Source organism: Struthio camelus, chromosome 3, assembly GCF_040807025.1.
Source record: "Struthio camelus isolate bStrCam1 chromosome 3, bStrCam1.hap1, whole genome shotgun sequence".
Taxonomy (NCBI): domain Eukaryota; kingdom Metazoa; phylum Chordata; class Aves; order Struthioniformes; family Struthionidae; genus Struthio; species Struthio camelus.
The window spans coordinates 70603360-70624896 of NC_090944.1; the positions used below are offsets into that span (position 1 = coordinate 70603360).

A 21537-nucleotide genomic window follows, 5' to 3' on the forward strand; every position below is an offset into this window, starting at 1 on the left:
GCAGACAGATTGAAAGCCAGGTTTGTAGAGCAAAATTCAGAAAGAGCTGCAGAAATGCAGGGCAAGAATATGCTACCAGTGCTGTGTGTTTTGGGAGCAATAACTGGTGTCACAGAAGGCTAAACTTTAAAGTTTGCCCACCCCAGGAGCTAATCTGTGTAGTTTCTGCAGGAAAAACAGAACATTTACAGTTCACTTGGAAAAAAATCACAATAATGTTATTTATGCAAAATCAATCAGATTTCCTTTGATTTAAATCAATATAGTACCGTACTATTTAATAACTCACACTATTGACAATACTGTTCATCAAATGTCCAGCAAAAAAACCCTCAGAACTTGAAGCATCTTATATAAATAAGCATGAATATAGGGAAAAAAGAATATCTATATATGTAAATTTCTATGTATAAAATCTATAAAAATTATGAAGACACCTATGATCAGGTCTCCAGAATTTCAATCTGGGCAGATTTGGCTTTCATAGATTCACTGGCAGAAATTAATATGGTCATTAACAAATTGAGAACCACGGCGCTCAGCCCCAAACGTGCCAGGGTCGTGAGGCTGCTTGCAGAGGAGGCTGCGCAGGCGTGCCCAGGGGAAGGGTAAACCTGCCCTTGGAGTGCCTCTGAGGCATACGGCTGTGCACGGCAGCAGGACTCAACGTGAGAAGCTGGTGCTCGCTCCCAACGAGGGGTAATACCGCGTGATCCCTCACCAGCACATGAGACCTTGCCGTGTCTGCGGTGCTCTGGCCACACCGGGGCTGCACCCCTCCTAGCTTGCTCTGTCAGGGCACAAAATGGCCAAAAAGGGCTCCGTCAAATTATGCAAGTGCTAACCACTTACATCAGTGGAGGCATCCATTTTCTGCAGAGACAGAAAATAAGTCCCAAGATCGGAGGACAACTCCTCTCCTTACGCATTCTCATGCATTTTTACTAAATACAAAATCAAATTGCCAGAAGGCACTCTAATCTGGTCACTAACATTTCTATTTCAAAATTTTCATGAGTCCATCACTTTCTTACCATGGGACAGTTTATCTCAAATATGAAATAATCATCAGGTTCTCTTTTCTACCCTCACTTAACCATAAAAAAGTGCTCTATTAACTTACATTATGTGAACTTGTGTGTATGAGACAGGGACAAAGGGGTATAAGGAGCACATTTTGCATTAATGAAAATTTACATTTTTGAAAATTTTGAAAAAGTTACATCTTTTCCATGCAGAGCATATCATCTATTCATCAGTAATAACACCTCGGCAATCCCTGTGTAAGTAGGCTTCAAAACTAGTTTGTTTTTACCTCTTTTTCTAAACTAATTTTTACCATTTTTAAAACGGTAATATAAGAAATAAATACTTTCAGTAATTTAAGGTGGGGATTTCACAAATTCTTGTTGAAAAGCGACTCTTCCTGAATGTGAGTATGCTTGACAACGAATTTTGGTAGGACACGTTATTTACAAAGAAGATATTTTGGATACTATCAGCTCTGATACTATTCACTCTTGAGTGAATTTAGCACTAATTCAATTAACTTTGTTTTGGAACATTTTACAAAAGTACACACGGGGATAGTCATCCATAGGAGCTTTCATCTAGTTGCCACCTACTGGCTGATACACAAAAGCTTCAGCTACGGACAAGTACCTCTGCTCCACAAGAGTCCGCAATTTTCTCCAAAACTGTAACAGTGAAATTAACGAATATCATAAAATTACATTTGTGTCAGCTTAGCAGGTTAGTGGTAATCAAGTAGCATTCACATGAAAATTAGATTGTTTGTGTTTAACTTTTTTCTGTGCTATCATATATAATCCAGATTTAAGAGGACAAGCTATAGGGTACTGAGTGAAAGGACAAATCAGGAAACACGGCAGAAAGAGCACACTTAAGCCACAAACAACCAAACAAAGCTCAAATACTGTCCAAATATGATCTCTCATTCATCACTGGTATAAAGAGACATATACTGATCAGGAATATTCTGACTTCTTTCATTATTAATTAATTAATGTTTATTATTCAACATATGTTAAATTATTATAACATTATATTAAATGTTAAGTTATTACAAGATCCTTTTCCTAACTTTTTCCTTTAATCCTTTTCCTAACTTTTTAAATTACCTAACTGCCATTACCTTAGCTTTCTGATAGGTTCTGTTCTCAGTAGAGAGAGAGAGACATGATAAATATTATTAACAGCATGTAACGATTTCAGGGACAACCAATGCAGGTAACATATTCAAAAACAAATCACTAAGAGGTGATTCTAACATCCATGTCATAGGACAAGGAATTACCAGATTTCCATCACCAGGATCATCACTGTTCATGAAGAAAATAGCCTTACTTCATCAAAGTATGAGAAAGCCTTGGAAACGGAGTTATAAATGACAGGGCAGTTGAATTCAGAAGTTCTTCTACTGCTGGAACGTGTGAAGCAGAAGTTTGACCCCAGCAGAGTCAGAGACTAAGCCTGTATTGATTTCCCTGGGATGAGGATTTTAGCCCAGAGTTCCTACCCGGTGAGCTCAGCATCAGTTGAGCGTATTTTTGGAACAGTCAGGCTCCTTATGGCTGTCTCTGAGAGGCAGCAGCAGAGACGCGAAGGAGGCTGAGTCCCATGAGGGCTTCAGCTCCTTTGCGTTGCCGCTAGCTATACCAGAGCATGGTGCAGCGGGAGCTGGACTGTCCTTGGACCTCTATACAGCTTGGACCTGTATATTCTCTTTTAAGGAATAAATTCATGAGCTGAAGTACTCAGTCTGGGATTTAGATTCATGACACTTTTGTAATGTCTAAATTGCTTTTTTACATGTTTTTTACATGGGGGATATTTATAAAGACAACCAAGTATTTCCCAAATCTGCCTTCTATTTGCACTTTTTAATTAGATCACAGTTTGGTTTATTTAAACATTATCTGCACTACTTAAGTCTTTCATGAAATAGCAATATGATCAATAACTCAGACCACCCTTTCTTTCAGGTAAAAAATAAGAAGGGAGCAAGGAAAATAAGGGTGAAACTCCACAGAGATTCACTTACTATTCTTCCGCGAATACTTCCAATGAAATGACGAGACTGTCAAGTTTTTAGCTCCCTCTTACCTTCGCACTCGGAGGCAAATTTACAGTTCAGTCCAGGCACTTTTCAATAGAGCCCAAATATGGAGCAATGACTGAAAGAATTATAAGAATTACTGAAAGGAGGCTTTCTCATTAGGACCTTCCACATTTCAGTTTTGCCACTTTGACTCTTCCAGAACGGGTCAACACCCTACTCTAGACAGTTTTATCAAATAAGAGTACTTGTAACATTTATACCTGCTGAGGAATTAAGGTAGCTGTACCAGCATAAAGCACTTTTATACTGCATCTGCGGTAGGGCTTTTACGAGCGTAGCTATTATTTATTAAAAAATCACATTTCTCACTCACAGAGGTTGATTTTCAATCAGAAAAGTCCAAAAATCAGAAGACAAAAATCATTTACAAAATTTAAGAAAATCAAAGTTCAGCTATTGAACCTTCATATGTGTTAGCTTTAGTTTCACTAAAGCATCAGCATAGAGACCATGTGTCTGCTTCTGAGTCCTGGCCAGTTCCCCAGGAGTGTGTTTCCATGAATAAATAGTTAACGGACAACGTAAAATGCCTGCCAAAAGCTTTCATTTTTTTTTTATTTCTTGCCACTTTCTTCCCTTTGATTGCTTTGGGGAATCACTAAAAATTAATTCAAAATTGCTGTAAAAGATGATTACAACAGATTTCAAACTGAAGATTATTTCCTTTTTATAGCCTGAGTTTGAGAGTTATCTATTTGTGGAAGCATCAGGTTCTACAACATAATCTATGCAAAGCGCATTTCATTACAGTAATCACAGGAAGATATTTTCATAAGGAATCAGGACAATGTATAATGTGTGCTGTAATGTTATACAGAAATATATCTTACAGTATATAACCATAATAGTTTTATATGTCCTGAGTGCTGCCTCAAGTACTTGTTACATGGCAAAAATGGGAATGCATTTTTCCCCATGAAGCAAATATATCACTTTTTAACTGCCAGCAAGCTTGTGAAATGGTAATAACTTTAGGACATTGTCATATTCTGCCACCACAAATGCCAGCCTTCAAGGGCTTCACATGTTCTACTCTAGTCAGTGGAATACCCTGCACTTAACTACTCAGTTCAGTACTACTCTGTCACTATTTTAGTCAACCTAATTTCTCATTCTTTTGACTACAGATAAGTACTTTTATGAAAAGTGAGACTGATATTTTAAAATAAAGCACTTGCATAACAAGGACCCAAATTTCAAAACATAAAGATTTAATGCGTGTACTGTGTCTTGCATTATTCACATTTAGAGAGGGAGTACAACAGTTTTGAAACATACGATTATGTACTATTCTTCTATATTGGGAATATACCTAAATACAGAAGATATACTTACAAACATAGAAGTGGCATTTTCTGTACTCCGAGTATGTCAAAATGAGTCTTTAAAGCCATAAAGGTATGCAGCAAACTCTTCTGGTACAACATACTCTTACTGAAGCAAACAATGCCAATTAATACTAAAATATGTTATTGGCCTAAAATATAGAGTCAGATCAGGTTTTCAGTTAATTGTAGCCTTGTTGCCCCCAACACCAAATAAAATATAATGGGATCTGTGCTTATGTTTAAACTATATTAAATATCATTTCTGATTCAGGGCTTGGTTTGGTATACAGTGTTCATAAGCCTCATCCTAGTGATTTTACCGTCGGCTGCTATAATTATGGACCAATTAAAAAAAGCAATAGATAGGACAGAGAAGGTAGTCTGCAACTGAAGAGTGGGACCTGAATTAGCAAGACACAAACCTTGAAGGGCGAAAAAAAAATAATTTTATCAATTCACCATCTCTTCCAGTACAAGAGCTAGAGGGAATTCAGTAAAGCGAAGAGGAAGCAAGCCGGTTCAAAACCAACAGAAGGTGGTGGCATTTCACGTCCTGTGTAATTAAGCAGTGGAATTCCTTGCCACGGGATGTTGTGGAAGCTAAAAGCCTACACGGGTTCTACGCAAGGCTGGACATGTTCACGGAAAAGAAATCCACTGAATGTTACTAAATACATAGAAAGAACATCTGGCTCAGGAATTACCTGACCACATATGGCTGCAAGCTGGCAAAAGTATACCAATGTCAGCCCTGCTTTAAAACTCTTCTAGAGGTGTCTTTTAACCACTGACAGGATGTCAAAAGATGGACATTTTGGTCCAGTCTAGTGCAGCTATTTTTATGTTCAAACAGACTGTAATTAAAGACAATACTGCTTCCCTGTGACAATGAAAACAGTGTAAATATATTTATGAATGATTAAAAAAAACACAAATCATGATTCAGTACCTAAGGCATTAATAAAAACGTTATTATACTGCACACTTTAAAATATTAATTTTCTGAAAAAGTAACACATCTTATCAACTGGATGAGTGACTGTTAAACTTTTTGACACTACAACTTTCTCGTTAGACTTAGGTACATCACCACTGAAGGAAAGCTGGATCACATTTAATGTACTGTGGTCACAAATAACTCGCAGGAATTCAGTTCTAAACCTGGATCTTGTAATGCACAGCTTTGCTTGCCCCTGTGTTGCCGAAATGAAGCAATTCTTCAGTTCTAACCCCAGTAGCTGCAACACTTTTAGACACAGAATTAACATCGTCAGTGCACTTATCTGCAGAATACAGGGCTGTTTCTAAATTGCAGGCCAAGTGTTTTAGCTCACAGTGGATGTTCAATGTTATCTTAATTCAGTGAATTATATATTAGCAAAATAAACATGTATTTAAATTGCAACAGAGCATTTTAGTCAGGTGAAACTGTTGTATTTATTCCCTGCCTGGAAATGTAAATATCAAAAATGTCAATGGACAAACAAAAAGACATCCTCTGCTTCGCTTCAGCTCATTAATTTATGACTGATATTTTGAGTTCAAGAATTACGACTGTCACCCAAATTCTGCTAAAGTGGATAATACAAATGTTAAGAACAACTCCGAATTGAAGGCTTTCTAAAAAAAAAAAACTATTCTTACTATAAAATGTCAATATAGACTATCAGCTCATATGTCCTTCCAAAAATTACATGCACATGCATTCCCAGAGCTCATAATCCTGCTCATACTGATGTTTACAGAGTGTCCCACTGATTATTTGATTTTGGTGTGAGAGGGCAGCGTCATCATTTAGCAGTGAGATTAGAACCTAAGAATGCATTTTAAATAAACTGTATTTCCTCCAGACTAAACTAATGTAGATGGTGCAAATCAATGAAACCCTCCTGAGAACACTCACAAGAACTCATCTGTTTAAAAATGGTATTACACAAAGCTTACACAATGGGTCTTTAATATAACAGGCAGAGAATTCCCTATTTGGGTTTCTTTCTTTTGCTTACTAAACACTATACATTCTGCAGTGTCATAAAAATGCTCATAATATTTCCTTCTACCTGCTAGGCTTCGTAATCTTTTTATCTTGCCCCAACTATTCATATTTGCATGCAAAGTCGCATTACTGGAAGCAGCTAATACATACTGCAGAATCCAGTGATGTGCTAAAAGCTAACATTCTTAGAACGAATGCTACCAGAGTGTGTCCAAAGACCCTCTAAATTACAAGTATGGGGCAGTACTCTAGGCCTTTATTCTAGATGAATCTGTGCCCATGCAGTTCACGTTACGGGGCTCACAATGGAGACAATTCACCCATTCAGCCACTGAAATCATCATATTAAAACATGAAATGAAGAATTCTGTTTTCCATTGTGTTTATATGCTAGGGAGAGTAAACACCAGAATAAGGCTCTTTGTCCTTTCTGTCTGTTATTAGGAGACAGACCCAATCTGATCATTTTGGGTCCCAGAGAGCAGCACTGCTTTCCCCTCTCAGCACATTTACTGGGCCACTGATTCCCACATTTGCGGAGGGCTCGGCCATCATCCTGTTTCCCCCAACACAAGTTGGCAGTTTTGTTTCTGGAAGTTTAAGAGTTGTTTCTGAGCATTTCTGATGTTAATAATTAGGCTTGTTCATAATAATTGTCTGATCAGAGCATAACAGATCCAAACATTGACACGCGCATATTCCTTCTCCTTTCTTATATATTAGAGATAGTGGTATCCTTAATATGATCTATAACACATATACATAATACTGGATAACTGTGGATGCAAAACATGTGCCTTTCATTGCCTTCATTGTTCTCTGTAAATGGGTACATCCATGTTTTGAGTCCAAAGGACTCCATCTGGAATTGAGCATTTCATGGGATCCTTCAATCGTCAGTTCATGCTCTTGGAAGGGACAACAGTATTTGCCTGATTTGACATGTGCCACATTTTCTTTCTCTCCTTCTATGCACTGCACTTTGTTTCCAAACTGAACTCAGAAAACGTCCTTAAAGAGAGACAGGACCTACAGGCTAAATTCCACCACTTCACTCCAGCAGTGTTTTTTTCTTCTGAGCATCAAAAGGGGATTTTTTTTAATGTTAACTACTAAGAGTTCATTTATAAACTACCCAAATGTTCCGTCTTCTGCTTTCAATGAATATTTTATCATTCAACAAAGCCATATTTTATCTCCAATACCAAATGCATTCAATAGATGCAAACATAACAGCAGCCACCAGTCAGACCAGAGTCTGTCTATTCCATGATCCAGCACTGTTCCATTTAAGATTCTCATGAACGAGTTTAAGGATGTCAGGCTTCCCTAAGTACTCCAACAATTTGAAGCTTGAGGAATACTTGAGCCAAACGTCATTTTGTCATTTGAAAGTAGCAGCCAGCAGAAAAGGCAGAGGTGCAAGCTTGTTGTCCAGTTCCAGCGCAGGATCTTCCAGCTCCAGAAGCTTCAAAGGCTCTGTGAACTTCCCAGCTGGCCTTCTGCCAAGAATGTAAATTGCAGTGTCACAACATGCAATGCTTAGCCTTTTTTTTTTTTATGTGACCCAGAAGCCTGCTTCTTTCTCATGACAAGTTTTAGTTTATGCTGTCCCACATGGCATGCCCCTAATTACAGAACTAAAAAAAAAAAGCTTTGATGCAGAACACTTCTTGTTCTTTGGGTGCTTACTAAAGCAGATGCCAAAAATAAGCAAGACTATATTGTATGCAGTAGGGCTATACATTAAAAAGGGCTTCGTTCTAATGAACACGCACATTCACTGAAACAAAAAGAACAGTTTAAACCACTGAGCTTGTTATGGTGCAAGCAACAATCTCCCAGAAGTTTTTACTTTAGACTAAAAAGGAAACAGCTGCTGTCAGATGGCAGCATGATGCCAACAGCCAAAAAGGAGGGATTACAGAATTCAAGTCATCCTAATCCTAGTGCATAAGCATTAATAGAGGCTTTTCTTCCATCACAAATGACTAATGTGGCTAAACTCTGACACTGCCCTGAACTTCTGACTTATCTAAGAAAACTATATCCACTGTTAGCAGTTTAGTAGATGACGCAGCGTTTCCTTTAGAAAAAATGTCATGAAGGATCTATAAATCTGCTATTTTTTGTTTTTGTAAACCCTTAAATGGACACCAATGCTAAGCCAAAAACATTACAAATGATCTCTCTCCGTTGGCTCTAAAGACATCTTGAAAGAGAATAGACCAACCCTTACTGCACTTAGATCTATTATATGTAGGCCAACATGATTTCTTCTTTACCAAATCGAAATTGACCTTACACCCTGCTTAGTGAAAAAGCCCAAAGTAAATGGGTAAGGCCACAGAGTGCAGAGGAAATCCCGCATATATGAGAGACTTCACTGAGGGCAAACTGACCTTGCTTAGGAGCAAAAATGTCGCTCTGAGAGCCTGTAAAGAGAAAGATACTTCACACTGACATTTACTCACACCTTCCTGTTCTGCCCTCATTTTATGTCTGTCTTTTTTATCCTTTGAAGGTTTTTGTTGATCCTATTTTTATGTATACGTGTATGTACATGTGCAGGCATTCATAATTTATATTTTAACTTACTAATCATAAAAGCATTTACTTCATATCACTATTACTTAACAATGATAAGTTTTTAATATATTTGCATTTGTTATCTACATTTTGATGAGTTTTATTGTTATCATTACTGTTATGACAACAGTCGTCATCTATATTTTTTCAAATACAGCCTACAATTTGTTTCAATAAGACCATAACGGGCATATCATTTCGCAGAAAGTAGAGTGCCAGTGTAACAGTGCAGGGAACAAAAGCTAAGGACAAATTTGCTACTGCAGATACTTCAAAGGATTATTACATAGCCCAATCCTTAAATTTTATTAGAAATTGATCCCTTAACTGACTTAACTACCTACGACAGGCTTTTTTCCAGATTAAGTTTACTTCTCAATTTTGTCTAGAGGCAGATGGCAGTCTTTAAAGATTACTGGAGACATAAACCACTCTATCTCATACATGTAACTACAAATCAATACTGGCTCTGTAATTTGTAGAGAACATGTGCTTTTTCTCTGGCTGTGGAATCTTTTGTCACTATGCCCAGGTCTAATTGCATTTACTGTCATAATAGGAAAATGCAGCAGCTACCTAAAATATTAAATCTGTAGCTAGTGTTGGCCACCAAACGTGGGACCATATGCTTCCGTAACGGGAAGAGCAGAAGACCAAAATTGTTTAAACAGAATTAAAATTGCCTATAGAAAAAATACACCGGAGACTCTTGCACCCAACCTTCACTACAGCAATCTAAACCCACTGGGGTGGGGCGAAAACTTAGGTAGCAGACTCAATTTAATTTTCTGAGATGGACTGAAACTGGTTCTAAAACACACTTCTCTCCTAGTTTTCAGAACGGTATCACAACTGCAATTGGCTTTCTGCACGTGCACACTCATCTGCACATCTGAACGACCAGAACTACAGAGGATGTTTGCATACAGAGGAGTCGATGGCCATTCTATTAGTGAGACACTCAAAGAGAGTCATTTCCTCACAGAGGAAACTGTAAGGGTCGTGTAAGGATGTAAGGCACATTACTTCTATTTTAGTAAATTAATCTCTTATTCTCAACAATCAGAAACATTAAAGACTGCTGAGCTTCTATTATTCCCTAATTGCTGTTAAGTGTGTATCATATAACAGAAAATCAGATAAAAATTGATCCAACAATTCCAAGACAAAAGGAACATAAAAGCCACAACAGAACTTTAATAGTGTTAATTTGTTTCAGAATCCATGTTTAAAAGCGCTCTAGCCTTTTTTCCACTGAATACTATTTGCACATACAGTCTGTGTTCACTTTTACATCCAAACTGAAGTATTACAGAAGTATTATTGAAGTAACAGAAGTATTATACTGTTTTGAGGCTTGGGTGTCACCTTTTTTCATCCTTACTTGAACGAGCATAAACTTACAGATCCTCAGAATCCTCATCTGAAACAATTCACTTTCAAGTGAAGGAATAGCCCAACCATTTTTCTGGTTTAAAGTGACATTTTTGCAAAGCATGAACTGAACTGCTAGTTCACTTTCCTGAATACCAAGACTGTCTGTTATTACAAATTGTAACCAGACCTAATGAACCTACTTAGCTCAACTTTCCATACACCTTGTTTTTCTTTTTAGGCCCCTCATAATCAATTGTATGAGGAGTTTTATAATTTTTTTTCAAATAATAAGAATATCAAGGAGTTCCTATAAAAGCGTTAGTAAACAGTTTGTTTCCTGTTAACCAAAGATTATAAAACCACTTTTCCTACTAATTTTATCTGGCAAAATATTTGGTAAGAAGAGAGTTCTGATTCTGCAGTTCCTGTGTCAGTTGTACCACTTAATGAAATGATTTTGTTCTGCTTATTAGTAACTACAGACTGTTTGTTTTTTAAATTTCATGTTTGACTCTCACACTCAGAGTTGAATATTTATTTGCAGCATCCATAATTCCTGTGCCAAAAAAAAATTGTTTGAGTAATTTGAGTTCATTCACAGAAGTTGAGATTTTTCCACAACTGCTTCTTCTACCACATTTACTCAGATATGTTGTATTTTTAGCAATTAATATTTGTTTAAAGTTTAATACCACTAAAATTTCCTAGCATCAAAGTAAAATTTATGTGACTGTTCAACTTCAGAGATAAAGGAACAATATTTTTAATTTCTAGGATCATATGATCAAATGGAGTTTTTATTAAAATGTCTGACGTTCTGGGGCTTCTGCCTTTACAAATTAAATATCTAATGCAGTGTCATTCACCAGGCTACTATCACAGTTCTTGGATTCAGCACTTCAGTATCTCTTTTATGGAGTTTTCTGTACACTTGCAATGCAAATTACTTGCATACAATGGTGACAATATGTCCCCAGCTTCTTTAACATTTACTTGCAAATTCCGACATGCAGATTCAATCACGAATAAGCCATCTGCAGAAATCTGTTTTTGGAGAAAAGTAAAAGAATCAGATTGCCTTATAGAATGGACTGGGGGATTGATTTGTGCCTATGGAGAGGTGGGGGATAAACCTCTAATTTCTGCTAGAGGAAACTTTAATTGTACAGAAAGAGAAGAAAGGAAAAGATATGTATAAGCAATGGCAAGTAGGACTGGGTCTCATTATTTTGTGAAAATTCCTTAGCCTTTTGGTTCTGCTTCAAAATTACAGTACTGTCCACGATGTCACTACAAGCCCCTGATCAGAGTGTGAGGAGATGCTCCACTGCACCATCTACTGATATTCCAACTTGGAGAGCAATGTTAAACAAAAGAGAAGTAAACAAAAGAAGAAAAACAATCTTTCTACTGACTAGACAGGCCATAAAGAAAACCTAAACTACATTTTTAACTCCATAAAAAAAAAAATATGCCTCTACTTTAAAATCAGTTTTGTGAGAACATGAGCTAGGAGGGTTTCACTTCCTAAAACTGCTAACTTTATGGCACGCCTATGACCACTTCCTTTTTGCTGGACAACTTTGTGTTGAGCTTGCCCCATTCTTGCCATTTGTTTTTTCTTGTATTCTATGTTTAGGCCTGGATTAGGCCTGGACATTTTTAATTAGCATGCATTTCTGTTCTCTCACTGCTTGCTAACACTATCACTGGGAAGAGTATTTTTCACTACAACAGCAACCTCACACAGTTCTCTTACAAAGTCACCAACTTCTTGTAATAACATTGCTAGACTTAACTATCAGTAATCCATAAAATAACTCAGTCTCAGATTAGTCCGTCTGGTAATTGTTCATATTCCCACATCTCAGTATCACAGCGGCTAAGAGCTGTTCCGTGTTGCTGTCTTCCAGCAGAGAAAATGTACTTGCCTAAATTATTTTCTTGGGTGGATTGTCTAACAATTTTCACTGTGCATCAAGCTCATGCTGTAAATCTCTGATCTTTCAGGGCCTACTTCATGCAGCACTGTTTCTCATTTTGATCTTTGTGCTGCAGAGAGAAAATTTATTGAAGTGATGCAACCACTCCCTCCAAGCTGATGGATTCCAGTGGCTACATCAGCTTCATTTTTTCAGTCGGAGATTATGAAGGCGGTTTTTCAGGTACAAAGGAAGAATCAGGCTGATAAAAACTTACACTTACCACATGACAGGAGTCAAACCTCCAGTGCTTCTATTGACCGCTGTTTAGCAAAAAATAAACGGGAACGTTAGGCAATTCAAATTACTCACTGCAGTTGGTTTTGTTGATGAGAGGCTGTTGCTGAGATGATATGTGAGTGAGGAGAAGAGGAAATTAGTATTTGAGCAGGAAGAGCAAGGGTATGATGGTGTATGTGCATATAGCAGAAAGTTATTATTCACAGTAGAATGAGGGGAATGATTATGCAGCTATTGCAGCTATCTCCTTTCCAATTCTGTAAAAATCACCACATGGATCACCCAGCTGAGGCTGTGTCCAGCTCGACGGGTAAAGTCAAAAAAGGAGAACATAGTCTGAGAGAAAGAAGTCCGCCAGCCAGCGTTTCCCTTGGTGGCGATGATCCTGCTAAATCAAGGCTATGATACGGTCTTTCTTCCTTTCTACTGTACCTAGCACGCTAGTTCAAGTGAGCGGGGTGGATACTGTGTTGCATAACTGCAGAAGGTATAGTCCTAGCTGTGAGGCCTCAAGAAGAAGCTGGTTATGTGGTTTCCATGAGGTACGCCAATCTTGATGAATCTGTTTTTGTGGTGGGTTTTGGTAAGGAGCGTGAAATCAAGCAATGCATTTTTCACCAAGCACAGACTGCAGCTAGTAATCTTGTGATAAGAGTGGTCAAACACACAGCTAACAGGACGCAGGAGCTCAACAACACAAAAATACTGAAGTAGCTGGTAAGGCAAACGCTATTTACTTCACTGCATGCAGAATACTGCAAAGCTAGCTTACGGGCCTCACTTACCTGTGGTCCCTCCCTTGGGCTCAGATTCACTTTCCTATTCCGATGCTCAAGACTCACCACTTCTGTAAGAGCCTAGCACAAATATATTCATATTAATCAGAGAGAGAGAGAGTAGAAGATAAGGACTCCTTGGCTTGAGTAAGGGAAAAAAAATAAAGGAGGAGAAAGGGGATGGTGAAGAGGAAGTCTCATGAAAAACTGAAATGGTTAGTACTCATTTCACGTGTTCTGGGCTCTGGGAATCCTCCCACCTTTGTACTTTTTAGGAAGTATGACATGGAGCAGAATGCTGAGAAATGAAACATTGACAAACACACGGGTGAAACATTCTTTGAAAATTGGTGATGGCCTTCTTCGGCCAAAAAGCTGGTCAAGTTTAACTAAGTGAAGACTGATGGATGCATGCTCTTATTTCAGTCTGAGAATTTCTGTGATTCATCATAAGTTGTTCAGAAAGTGGTTTAAGCTACTTCAAAACAGCTATGAACAAATATCCTCTTTTGGAGCCAGATGTGCTGATGGAAGAGGTTGAAATCTTTGCAGAGCTGGCACATAATCATTCAGTAACCCTTTTTAGTCGAAATGAACTGAATTAAGTACTTTAAATAGTAAGTCTTTAATAATACAGCATTTTGCAGATTGCATGCCCGTTTTCTTCCTATGCCACTTTTGAACAAAAATAAGAGCTTATACACAGATAATGCCCAAGTCTAAGATCTTGAGTTCTCTGTTCTTACAGCCTCACCACGGCCTTCTCATGTGCTCAGCATCCTGTAAGGAAAAGAGCTGGCAGCTTTATAATCCAGCTGCCAAGTGTGCAGCCTGTTCCGTAGAAAAAACAAATGGATTGATCTAAACACTGTATCAGGTACGAGCAAAAAGCCTACAAGGAAGGATGACAAGAGGAGAGACTAGAAAGCTCTATCTTGGAGGTCAAAAAACTAGAGATAAAATGAGACTTGCCAAAAGTCAAGCTGAGTCCTGACAGCTCACAGGTCCTGAGACTTTGCAATATAAATTAAAACAAATGTATACTACTCTTTCAAAATATAGAAAAAAAAAAAAGAGAAATGAAACCGTAGTGAAGTTGTTACACAGTAAGAATGGAATCGAGATCACAAAATTTTGCTATGGCCCCCTAAAAAACAAGCAAACGTTCTGATTCAATTTCCTGTAAGGGGAATGACAGCAAAAGCCACATGACTACTGAAAGTGTGTGTACAACACTAAGTATTATCACATCCAAGGTGCAAGCAGAATATTAACAGTGTAGTAAGATTAAGTTGGGTGCAACAGATAATCTCCTGCCCAAATATTGAAACAATTTACCTATGAAATCAGTAATTCAGTAGTAAGTAATTAAAAAAAAAAAAACTATCAATCCAAGTGATGCCAGATTACCAGAGAATATCATCATAATGTATATAACCGGAAAGAGAAAAACTATGGTCTTTACACCTCCTACTCTGAGCTCGATAATGTGAAAGTCTTGTAAGAACTCTGAAGGAAAGGATATTTTGAGACACAGAGGTAAATAGAAGAAAGGGACAAAATACAACATGACTTTACCAAGATAAAAATAGATATTGGTTATAGAATAACTTGTTTTATTAATGGACTTCAGCAAACCTATTGGACTTCAGTATTGCATTTGATATTGTACCACATTAGGAGCATAATTGCATACACAGTTACATAAACAGCAGATTGGGAACAGCATCAGTTTGTAAAGTGGGGAAAGAATTAGTTGAAAAGAGAGAGGAATACATTATGCTGAAAAGCAAACTGAAGAGTTGCAGTGGGAGGGGGAAATCCTAATAACATTTATCAAGGTTCTGTCTCACTAATGTTCTAATTTAATATTTTCATGAATAGCTCTGGCACAAAAAGAAGAATGTGAAATTTGCTGATAGTGTGAAATTAGATAAATCAATCTAGAGAAAGTCCAGGACACGGTACAGGAAAAATGGATGCATAAAAGGACTAGAAAAATAAAAATGAGACACAAGTGCATATATTTAATAGACTTAATAACTGGAATTTACGCTATAAGCCCAGGGACTCATCCGTTTGAAATGACAGACATTAATTGGTCACAGGACTACCATGAGACACAGCGTAGTACAGCAATAAAAGAGGCATATATAATCCTACCATATATCAAGCTAGATAGCAAAGTGTTAATATTATTGCAAGAGATACTAAAGAGACATTACGTAAAATTATAGAGTCACTTCTGAACACTCACAATCAAGAAAGGTGTATTTAAACACGGGGAGATCACATGGGAAAGTGAATATCTACTCAGTAGGAGCAACCAAGAAGCAAGCATAAAAATGCTGTTTGCAAATACATTGTAAACATAGATGCCACATACGGAAAGATACAACTAAGTTAATTGGACAATGCTGACACAGAAGAGAGGCAAAGAAACTGGCTATTGATAAGTAAGAGTTGAAAATTAGAAATCTATTTCTACATATTAAGAAGAGTAAGGTTACAGAACATTCACCAGGGAGGACTCTTATAGGTAAACAAGCTAAAATTTAAAAAAGCTCAATATGTTTAAGAAAAGGATTAGAGATTGTAGCTTTTTTATAAGCCACAAGATAGGATTCTGTGAGCAAGGAACTCCTTGTCAGCCTCCATGCTATGTTCGTACACTGGGGTGGAAGAAACAACATAAATTACACTAAATATAAAAGAATATTATGTTATGTTATGTTAAAGAAACATTAAGCTTGTAAAATAAAATGAAGAACTTTAAAAGACAACATCCTTCCATGTGTATGTTTCCCAATATGTTAACTGTGTTCTTTTTTTAAGTTCATAAATGAAACAAAACTACATATTAAGTGTCAGACCTTTGAATTTCTTTCCTAAGAATCAAAGACCAGGCAGTGGTCCGGGCAGATCATTTGCATGTCAGTGCAAGGCATACTGAGCCATAAAACAGTGCACATGCTGTATAAATAACCTCACCTGAAGCCCTCCCCAGAATTCGGTACGTTTTACTTGTCCACCTAGGTTGGCCACATTGGTGCAAACTCCCCACAACAGCAGAGGCAAGGACACCTAGTTGGACTTGGCAGTAACGACGGTTCCCTGGGGTGCTCTAGGAGGGGCACCAAACTTCTTCAGAAGTTTCAGAGAGGAACAGTTTGTCCAAGTATGGTGGCCAGGGATGCCAAACTGTATCTTAAGACCAAGAGCCCCAGTCTGTGCGCTCTCATAAAAGGAACGGCAGCAGCTTCAACCTCTGCTGGAGCTCTAAACAGTAGGAAGAGGATGCTATGTCCTCTGCTTCCTCACTCTCTCTCTTCTCTGCTCCTGCCTCAAGCTAAACACTGATGGGCACATTAGGAGGTTTTGGGGTAGCAGTTCAGTGTCCTGTCCAAACTCCTTGTTCTCAAAGTCCTCTGAGAAAACATCTGTCAGGCTAGCCAGAAAATTCCTCAGGCAGGATTCAGTCCGGCCACTCCATCTTGGACCATACGGAACCAGATCACGTCAATTATTTAAAAAACAGATCCTGAAGTCCATACTCACATCAAACCTCTGCATAACCTAGTGAGAGCTCTAGGTGCGTGTGAAGATGCTGGAATCAGAGGGATGGAGGAAGATGTGACTAACAATTTTAACAGACGTATTGTATTTGCTGACCAATTTTTTTTAAGATATAAAAAACTAGGGGTTTTTTATACTATAAAACTATAAAACTATAAAACCAGGGGTCTTGTAACCACACAAGAAAAAGACATATCTTGTTAGTAGCTGTTTCAATTAACAGTCTTTCTCATTTCACTTGACTGGTTTCAGAGGCAAGTTATAAAAATGAATAATTAACTCATAATAAATATTGAACTTCCAAAAAAGCACTTCAAGCCCGGGACTGCTCTTTTCCACCCTTGTAGCTTAATAGTTTTTAAAGTCTCCTAAAATAGGAACCGTACCTAACATAACCATGCTCTAATTTAAGCTTTTGTAATACAATTTACTATGGAAATATCCTTGGTAGCATCCAATGGTCAGTCCCCTCACAAATGTCTTGTGTTCATGTGTCTATGTCTTTGTCTTCTGTTTGCGTTCCTTGGTGTTGTGCTCCAGAGCTGTTCTCTCTGCAGCTGTCTCCTTTGTCTGTTGTTCTCAGAATCGCTATTCATCAGTTTTAATTTTTTTGAACATTGTTCTGCTTTCACGTGGTGCACAATCTTTATTTATGAAGAAATATTACTTAAAGTGTATACATATATGAAAATATCTCACCTTGCTCAAACTAATCAGAACTTTATGACTGGGCTCAATGGGAACTTACTGTTGACTTAAATGGATACAGAATCATATTCTGTAAGGGACAGTTAGTCAAGGTAAGTGTAAGAGACCAAGCACTGCTGCACTGTTGTTTCTTACAACAAGTAGGCATAGTGTATTTCAGTGCATTTACTTCTAATATTCAGAAAGGACTTTATTTTAGAATCATTGTACAGGACAGAATCTGATTACAATAACTGTTTGGGCTGCCCAGTGCTATTTTACTGACATAGCATAATCTTGCCACAAACTGTATTGCTAGAAACTTGTTAAATACAGTAATTTACGTTCAAATATATTTTTCTTATGACATATTAGCATAATATTTATTCACTTAATTGTGGCAGAACCTTAAAATTCAATTCAGAGACCAGGCCTCACTGCTTAAGCATTTTACATGGAATGAAAATATGACAGCTGACCCAAACACCTTATCAATTACATGGATGTTGCAGAGGAGAAACTCATGGGGGAAAAAAGGGACAAGGCTGATCAAAAGTACTTTTCCCAGCACACCAGATGCCTAACTATTCTTAACAGCATAGCTTATTTTTCTGTTTCCTTGTTGTTAACTAATTTTTAAATATTTCCATTCTCAAAGGTATGAAAAATATATTATTGTGTGGCTAATCAGAAGCCTACTGAAAAGGTTTAATCAGAGCTCATGAATTACAGTATTTCAAGGATACTTTAGACAATTTCATATTTATGAAGTCTCTTTTCTAGTTTACTGTTTTCTGGGTTCATTGTTATATTGCAGGTCACTTGCTAATGGAGGCACAGAATAAGCATACTACAATGTCTAATTGTAGCTGTTCATGCCTGACTGACACGGTTTGATATATCCATGACCTATCTGTCACGTTTTTGTGATGTGAGGGACAGAAGTATTATGTAATGTTGCTAGAGTCAAGCTGCATTTTAACACTGCAGGCTCGCTAAACACGACTGAGCACCCCTCCCTTCCGACTGAGCACCTTCTGTTCCGAGTGCGAGTGAAAGTATGATTGATCTCGCTGATGTGTATTGGTTTCAGGGAACACCTTCCGCTTGTTTGCTCTTTCAGATACCGCCTCTCTTTACCACTCCAGCTATGCTCAGTGAAATATCTATCCTTTTATCTAGGTTTGATAAATGGAAACTCATGCGAGCTCATATTCATTCAGCACTATAATATTCAGTTTCTTAGCCTGCTGCGTTTACTGAGGCCCCTTTGCCACAGCCACATCTCCAATAGTTCCACCTCTCATATATAAGCAAATAGAAGGTTGGCTGCACTTTTTACAGTATACCTAATTTTATTGACCTCTTTCATTCAATGCTACAATAACCAAATTCTGCCTCAGTCAGGCCACTGTGTTTGCCCCCATCACACATTTGTTAAATTTTTAGATATGTACCTCACACTTTCTCCCTTCATGCTCATCCAACGTGAGAAGAGCCTCCTGTAAGTTTCATGAACTTGTTAGCCTCTTTATATCCTTTCTCATGATACCTGCAAAACACTTGGCACTGATCAGGCTGCTCATGGTTTAAGAACATAACGTTACCATTTTGGAGTATTCCCCTATCTGTCTGCATTTATTTGCTGTTTCCAAATTCACATGAGGCTGGGATCTCTTCTTCTGTTTTTTTTCTTCCACTCAATGTTTACACAGTGAGTAGAACCATGAAGCTCTGGTTCAAAAACAGAAGTAATATGCTGCTAAGCAAATAACTACTATTCAGAGGAAGGCAAGAGGAGAGAGGCAGGGATAAGGAACTGGCAAAGGTTTTTTCCTTCTGAACTTCTTCCCCATTTGCCCAGGGAAGGAATAAAAACATAAAACTGCACAAATTTATTAAAATAGAGCTGTGATTTGAGTTAGGCCTGCACAACTGAACTCACATGTAATCTGGCCATTTACTGAGGCCCCTTGCAATCAGGCCATGTAGAGAACTGTACAAAAGTGCCATTTCTGTTCAGGGATGTGTGTCATACATAAAGTCTTTAAATGGACCTATTCATACGCAAGACCAGCATTTACTTGCATAAATATTTCATTTGTAGTCTATTTTACAAATTGAAAAATTGTACCGTATATTTCTGTAAGTAAACAGTTCTTGAGGCATCTGAACAGGTCACGAAATGCTTGCAGGATAGGTTAAATAATTTTAATTGTTAAACATCCTGTTGGTAAAACCAGGTTCAAAAGCTGGTGACACTACATGCCTCTACAATCTATGCTGAAGTATTATTATTTTAATAATTGTTGCAAAAAATGCATAGATTGCAGATATCCTGAATCAAGTCTTGAACTACTAACAAAAAAAATCAAAAGTTATCGTAAAATTGATTGCCCTTTTTTGCAGTCACTCCTATGGCTAACTTGGAAAAATATCTAGCTAATTAAATCAATTCCCAGATCTGATGTGCCTTACGTGAAAAGGTCACAGAAGACACACCACTGCTTTCACAAACTGGGTTTCTGGCTCAATATATGCTCCCCCTTAATACGTTCCCTTTATATTTTAAGTCTTTTGACGCGCATTAAGTATTCATATATGCAAAGATAATTTTGGCCGCAAAACGCAAGTGGAACATCAGTGTGCAGTCCTTTTCGTGCCCGCCAGATGCAAAAACGTTTGGATCTCTATGCTAAATTCTAATGGAACAGACGATGCTGGGGAAAAGGGCTTAGTAAGGCAGCCTGCAGGCAGCTGTACTGAAAAGAAAAAAAATCGTAATAGTAATGTAATTTGTCTAATGCTTGCCACTACAACGATGCTACACAAGTACTGTAGGGACATGGGGACTTTCATAAAATGAGATGATAAGGCCCGTTTTTGCCGAAGCACCGGGCCGTCCCACCGCGATGCGGCGGACGGCAGGTCTGGGCAGCAGGAAGCCCGGGCCGGCGGCCGCCGGCGGCCGCCGCACAAGGAGCCCGCAGTCACGCCGCTCACGGCTGCCACGCGTTTCCACTCCCTTCCCGTTCATTTCAGCGCTACCTCGCAACACGCGAGGCGACAGCTGCGAAAAGTTTCCGTCCTCGTTTATTCTCTTTTTTCTTTTTTCTTCCCCCCCCCGCCCGGGTTTCGAGGCAGCCCCGCGTCCGTTACCACAGGGCTTGCAGACAAGCTCCCCGCGCCGCGTCGGGGCTCAGCCGGGGCCGGAGGGGCCGGCAGCCGCCCCCGCGCTGGCCGTTGGCGGGGCCGTTGGCGCCCGGCGAGCAGCGCCCGCGCTCGCCCTTACCTCAGGTGCAGGTAGTGCACCAGCTTCGTCACCACGGTCACCATCTTCCCGCCGGCCGCCGCGCCGCCAGACCCGCGACGAGCAAGGCGAAGCTCCCGCCGGAGGCTTCCTCCCGCCTGCTGCTGCGGCGCTCTCGCCCCCGCGGCGAGCGCTCACCTGCCCGCGCCGCGGAGGCACCGCCAGGCGCGGGGAGCCGCCGCCGCCCCCGCCGCCGCCGGAGACCCGCCCGGCCGAGGGCGGGGCCGCCGCCGCCCTCCCGCCTCGGCGGGGCCGCCCGGCCGGGCCTCGCCCCCCGCCTCGGCGGGGCAGCCCCCGGCGCCGAGTGCGGTCTCTGTTGGGGGCAGAGCCCCTCGGGGTGCCCCCCTCCGAGGAGCCGCGTCCCCCTCCGCCTCGTGTTGCCACGGCCGCGGGGCGGCGGGCCCGGCTGGGGCCTGCTGGGCCTGGGGACGGGCCGAGCCCCGCGAGCGGGTCGGTGGGCGCTTGGCTTTCTGCTGTGGTGGCCGCGTCCCTGCTTGCCCAGGCGCTGGTGCCGGGCGAGACAGCTCGGCGGGG

The 21537-nt window shown here is 39.5% G+C and overlaps 1 protein-coding gene across 1 annotated transcript in view; it reads right to left on the reverse strand.

Annotated features, from left to right (window-relative positions):
- ARHGAP18 (Rho GTPase activating protein 18) overlaps positions 1-21189 on the reverse strand; it is a 98794-nt gene extending 77605 nt beyond the window's left edge. Inside the window, exon 1 of the mRNA XM_068938260.1 lies at positions 20986-21189. Within this exon, the coding sequence (XP_068794361.1) occupies positions 20986-21029 (44 nt within the window). The 5' untranslated portion in view covers positions 21030-21189. The remainder of the gene's footprint in view (positions 1-20985) is intronic.
- Between the last annotated feature and the right edge of the window lie 348 nt (positions 21190-21537).